Source organism: Takifugu rubripes, chromosome 17 (genome assembly GCF_901000725.2).
Source record: "Takifugu rubripes chromosome 17, fTakRub1.2, whole genome shotgun sequence".
NCBI lineage: Eukaryota > Metazoa > Chordata > Actinopteri > Tetraodontiformes > Tetraodontidae > Takifugu > Takifugu rubripes.
The window spans coordinates 11898948-11904677 of NC_042301.1; the positions used below are offsets into that span (position 1 = coordinate 11898948).

The 5730-nt window shown below is 42.7% G+C and overlaps 1 protein-coding gene across 2 annotated transcripts; it reads right to left on the bottom strand.

Annotated features, from left to right (window-relative positions):
- Positions 1–184: 184 nt before the first annotated feature.
- Positions 185–4124, bottom strand: LOC101065460 (suppressor of cytokine signaling 1-like). Of its 2 annotated transcripts, none has more exons than XM_011612784.2 (4): positions 3973–4124; positions 2224–2539; positions 1510–1697; positions 185–1333 (listed from the first exon to the last, which is right to left on the bottom strand). In XM_011612784.2, exons 2-4 carry the CDS (start codon positions 2449–2451, stop codon positions 1012–1014), a joined length of 738 nt encoding a protein of 245 aa, XP_011611086.2. In that variant the 5' UTR covers positions 2452–2539; positions 3973–4124; the 3' UTR covers positions 185–1011. The 2 variants fall into 2 exon arrangements, with proteins under 2 accessions (XP_011611086.2, XP_011611087.2); XM_011612785.2 differs by having other exon boundaries at positions 3969–4122.
- Positions 4125–5730: the final 1606 nt, after the last annotated feature.

Sequence of the window (5730 nt, forward strand, 5' to 3'; positions counted from 1 at the left end):
GTTTAATGGTAATAAAAATATGAAAGGAGGCCTTTGTGCACGTGCGGTATTTGTGAGAGAGAGCTGTTTGTGGGTGTGTTAATTTCCAACCGTCCACAGCTACTGAAAGCCAACGTGCAACATGTGAAGTTGCTGTCATTATATCAATAAGAACATCCCAAAGCAACTACAATTAGCTCAGAACTGAGGTAACCCACACTGCAAACACTTCCTTTAATGTTACACTAACAAACATTATACTGTATAAATTAAATGCAATAATTATCTTACAAAAGTCAGAAGATGTGATATTTGACATTGTGTTTTGTTTGTTGCTGTTTACAGTACAGTTTTTTGGATAGTGGTTGTTATCTAAAACTATTTGAATCATTACATTCTTCCTGGATCACAGAGTGCTGACTGCTTCACACAGTTGACTGCAGAGGCTGCTCTAGCAAAACCAGTGACAATTTTGGACCCTGCTAACTGGAGCAGAGATGGAAAAAAAGTCGGCTTTTTTTCAACACTTCAGTAATAAGAGTACATTGTGTTGTGTCTCTTTAATAATCAGTGCCAGAGAACAAAGTGGTATCCTCACTACCATGTTTTGATTTTCAACTCCATAACTTTTCTTCATTTATTGCATCACTGTCTTTCCAAAGCTGCCGTATGGCTGTTGCCGTTTTCCGTTGAACAGGTTAGAAAAGCGATCACATGACCACTGTTTTCTTTTGTGAACACGGGGTTAGTCTGAATAAATGCCTGGTGTAAACTCTTCTGTTCTGACTGGCCAAACATGAGCAAATGCAGCCTGTAAGCAGGAGGACATTCAACTTAATGAACATGTTTGGACTTGTGTGAATCCAGGACAGATCGGAGTACCAGCAGGTTGTAGTAAACAATTCCTATGTAAATACAGAATTATTACATTCTCTGCTATTCAATAAAAAAATATGTGCAAATAACTGAACAAATCAACCTTGAGTTAAAAAAAAAATTAATAAACCTCGTTACAACTGACTCCGTTGATGTCTATATACAATATGGATATGCAAGAACATAGTCTTTGATTTTGCTGAGTCCTGGTAGGGAGTTTAAATCTTCAGCTCTGTACGTGCGTATTAGAGCCCTCCTGCACATCTGCTTCAGCAGCTCAGGACGCTGCTTGCGGTACGGCGTGGTCAGCTTGCAGGAGGAGCTGCTGTAATAAGCGAGCAGCGAGAAGAGTGACGTGAACGTCCTTTGGCTGCCACACAGGCTAAAGAGCAGGTCGTTCAGTTGGATGCGAATGCTGATGGGCCCTTCATCGCTCTGGTAGCTCAGAGTGAAGAAAATGTCCGGCTGGCAGCTGTCTCTGCACCAACACAGCAGCACCACAGCAGTTAGACACAGCCCTCTGCCCACTTTAGCGGAGTTTTTTCTATTTTTTACACACTGCTTTTAGTGCGATCAAATCAAACTATCGTCAACGTCATTATTGATCAATCTGTCCGAGTTTTTTTTTCCCAGATGTGGGAGCGGAAAAATTACCTGATCAAAAAGGTCCCCAGCTGTGCGGACGCCAGTATTCGGTGAGCCTCTTCCATGGTCATCGACCTCCAGTAGTAATCACTGTGAAGTAGCTGCACGTACGTGGTCCTGACCAGTTTATACTGGGCCAAGCTGCTGAATGGACGCAGGTGAGTCGGCAGGCTGCTGGCATCGGCTCCATTTACGTTCTGCAGCACAGAGGGTGAAGTGATGACATGCAGGCACGACAGTGTTCCATCTGATTAGATCAATAAGTGACGTCCGTGACTCTCCAGCCTCTTAATCATATAAATCCGGATGTTGGACGTTCTGCCTGGCGATTTAGAGGACGGTGCCATAGTCCCCACATGAGCAGCTGAATTATATAAATGGAATAAAGCTATTTTTTTCTCCTGTTGGGCAGATGCTTACCTGAGGTGGACAAATGTGTCATACGTAATATAAATGGTTATTCTTCCTTTTGTAGCACTTTGGCAGCTTAATTACAGCTACAGTGCTCTTTAAAGTAAGTGGTTGGACCACGGCTGAGTGCTGACAAATTGAACATTAAGGATCAGGTAGATATGGTGGTCTATCATGGCTTCTGTTGGAGAGTCACGGTACATTTGCTTATCTGTGAAGATAATCACGGACGGGCACGAGGATGAGTCTGCCCCTTGCATGACAGGTTTTGCTTGTTGCTAACGCTGATGTGGTAACTCGACGACCACTCACCTCCTGCCAGGTTTCAGCTTCTTCCTCAAAGCTGAGTTTGTTCCACTGCAGGAATTCGAGCTCTTTCTCTGCACTGTTGCGTCTCTCCGAGGTCAATGTTTGCTGTGGTCCCGCAGGCTCCTCGGGAAGTTCAGTTTGGGTCTGCGCGTCAGCCCAACTGACAGGTTTCTTGCTTTTTACACCTGTTTTGTGGAGGTTGTCCCTCACCATCCTACAAAGCCCACCCATGAGTACACAGCTCAACTGCTCTGCCAGTTCCTCCACTTTTCAACAACCATTTTTCCATCACTGATGAACAGCAGCCATTCTGTCCCTCCTGAGAATAGATATCACAAAAAAAACATGGTAAGCAACAGAAAATTGGGGAAATGTTGAAGAGCTAAAGCCCCTTTTTACTCAACACCTCTCTGCTCATATCATCACCCACATGTGACCACAATTAATGGATACATTACTCCTAAAAAACAACTTCTTTTCCGCAAAACATTTATTCAAAAACCTGTGTGTGTGTGTGTGTGTGTGAGTGTGTGAGAGAGAGATAAAGCTTACTTTCACTTTCAAAGTTACGCACAGAATAAAAGGAGTAAAAAGGAGGTAGAAAACTTCTTTCTTCTGCTTTTCTTTCTACTTTCACAGGTAACAGATGGTTCATTTCACTTTTTTCCGTGTAGCGTTAGTTTTGTTTTCAGGGAAGTCGCAAAGTTCTTCGAAAAAGCGAAAGAGTTCAAGCACAAATATGAATGGACCTAACAATAGCTCATTTAGTTTTATTAAAGTCTCTAAAACAAATCATTATTATTAATCGTTATTTTATTCTCCTGTCGACCGCTTTGTCCTAAAAAACTTGACCCCCTAAACAAATCAGGAATCTTTTTCTTCTAAAAAAAAAAAACCCGGAGTCCAATTTCCTGCCTGGTTATTTGTTATTCAGTGATATTTAGTTCCAGGTCTGCAGCCTGTTCTGTATTATCCTAAAGCCCTTCCCTCAACAGCAGCCCTTCTAGTCCTGTCTGAGGATCCGTGGTTCTCAAGAGAAGCTTACTTCACACCTGCACTGTATTACGCGAACATGGAATGTAAGGCAACAAGACATTTGACCCTGATTTTGAAATAGAACTTCTGATCTTGGTCTTCAGAATTTCACACTTTTACACACCTACAATACAATGAGACCTTGTCCTCGGAGCAACGTTTGATTGCAAACAGCTCGTTGGTGAGTCAAGATGAGAGCTCCGCTCTCACAGGCCAGATCAGGTTTCACCTTTGGATTTGGAGATTTTTTTAAATTTTTTTTTGGTGAGTGAATTTGGATTTTAAAATTTTTATTTAGGTGAAATTTCACTTAAAGAAATAAAAATCTGAAATTGTGAGTTGAGAGCAAATTAAGCACAAGCCTGTCTTTACAGGCGTTATCACCATCTCATTAACGACACCCTGAAAATAAAGGATTGTTGCACCATAGTAAGAAAACACTCAACAGCAAGAGGGCACAACCTCTACGTAATGAAAAACGAAAGGGTTGTTCACAGTTCAAGTCGCTATAACCTCAAATTAAGCTTCGCTAATACAATACAAAGTAATACAAATGTTCTCAAATAATCAAAGCCCGTTTCTCTTCTTAGCATTAACCCATTTGAGTTCATGGAATGAAATGGTTTTTATTCTATTCTTTATTCCCCTCTATGCAGCCAAGCCCTACCGACTAAAAGCATCCATCAAATCCATAACTCAACACATCTGTGTACCTACTGGTTCCCGCAGAGCGCCGTTCTCCGAGGTGCCTCTTTAAGTTAGAACGCTTCACTAACACTGTTACTTTCTGTTCGGGAACTATACGCAAACTTCTTGCGAAGACACATGCGCCTCTCGCTCCCGGTTCTGTGGCTGCTTTTACTTTCACTTTGACACAGCGTTTCTTCTAAGTCACGTGACCCAACTCTCAACTGTGACTCGCTGCATGTTCAGCAACTCTGCGGGCTGACCTACACACCAAACCATGGGATGCGGATGTTTAATTGGGTTTTTAAAAAAAAACAAAAAACGATTACTGTAACATGTAAAATGTGCACTGACAAAAATTAATGTATTTAAAGCTGATAATTATATGAAGTGAACCGACTGCACCTGAAACGATATTCGCTGCAACCATATTGAATGCCGCTATAAATTACATGGTTAAGCTGAATCAATCAAATAAAGAGTTTATACAAGTCCCTCACAGGTGGGTAACCGTCTCCGATCAGAGCTGGAAGTGAAAGTGAGTCTCACCACTTTGCGTCAGCCTGTGCGGTTCTTGGGTCAACAAAATTTGAGCATGTCGAAGCTGCAGGTGAGATGACGGCTGGAGGCCAGAGGCAGCTGATACACAGCCACAGCAGGGCCCCACACCCTACAAGAGGATAGATCAATTCTAGGAAATGGAATTGTAGTCCAGAAATGCCACGTAGGTCTAAGTGTGGCGAGACTGTTTAGGAGAACTTCTCCTTTACTCTTGGAAACCAAAGCTTTTCCCAACCCAGTCTGACCTGTAGCCCCACCTGTCTCACACTCTGTAGGGATCCAGGGTTGATTCAAGCCGACCAGGGTTGTGAACTTTCCTGTTCAACCTCCTAGCCGCTTCTGTCCATTACGGAGTATTTATTTTTTCCATGGCAACGGAGAGGACGCATTGCTGCTTTTTTACACATTAGAAAATCCGCTGAATCCAACGAGCAAAACAAGCACGTGAATGCGCATACATGTTAAGAAACCTCTTTTTTCCCCCGCGTTTGGATCAATCCCACACTTCTAAATGTTTTCTGGGGTACTGCCACTAAGGGGTGACGGACGTGCTTGGTGATAAAGTTTGAGGGGTTCTGACGCATCCTTCATTTTATACAGTAAAAAAAGACTAAGACTTTACATTAATCAGATTGCACACAGCATCAAGGATTTAAACATTTATTATCAGGGAAGATCTTCCGAACACCTGAGCCAATGTGAGCTCAGGCCGCATCGCCGGTCATCAATTTCTCTTTCCTGCTCTGTCTGTGTATCAAGTAGGCAGCAGCTGTTACAGCAAAGATCCCATAAGTGATTAACACACACTGTAAGAGAGCAGATAGTGACACAAGTGTGAGTCAGGGGGATTCCATTAATAAGCACCGGGAAAAGGTTCCCGCTTAATGTGTAGCGTACATTTCGACGGCCCTGCAGGGTGTAACTATTGAGGTGTTTTCTCCAGCCAGTCAGCTCTACAGGAGCAGGAGCTTCAATCCCAAATAGCTGCTTCTGAAGCACACAAAAGAGCAGAAGACACAGTTTCAGAGGAAACCAGGCAGTTGCTCATTCCTTCTTTACACTTTTGATCTACATTTGCCCAAATAAGCAGGAAGAGAATATTTTAACTGTTCTAAGGAACAGAAAGCTGCCCACTCCTTCTATAAGTAGTGGAGAGTTCAGATTAACGAAGCAAAAGTGAAACAATACCCAAGAGGAAACACCTGTTTTCTGCCTGAGGGGTGATTG

Bases quoted from the DNA above. Each gene is read 5' to 3' on its own strand.
- LOC101065460 (XM_011612784.2), bottom strand. From the start codon at position 2,451: ATGGGTGGGCTTTGTAGGATGGTGAGGGACAACCTCCACAAAACAGGT. The intron at 1,698-2,223 runs GTGAGTGGTCGT...TCTGTGCTGCAG, and splicing joins AAGCTGAAACCTGGCAGGAG to AACGTAAATGGAGCCGATGC. The intron at 1,334-1,509 runs GTAATTTTTCCG...GTGTTGGTGCAG, and splicing joins CTGGGGACCTTTTTGATCAG to AGACAGCTGCCAGCCGGACA.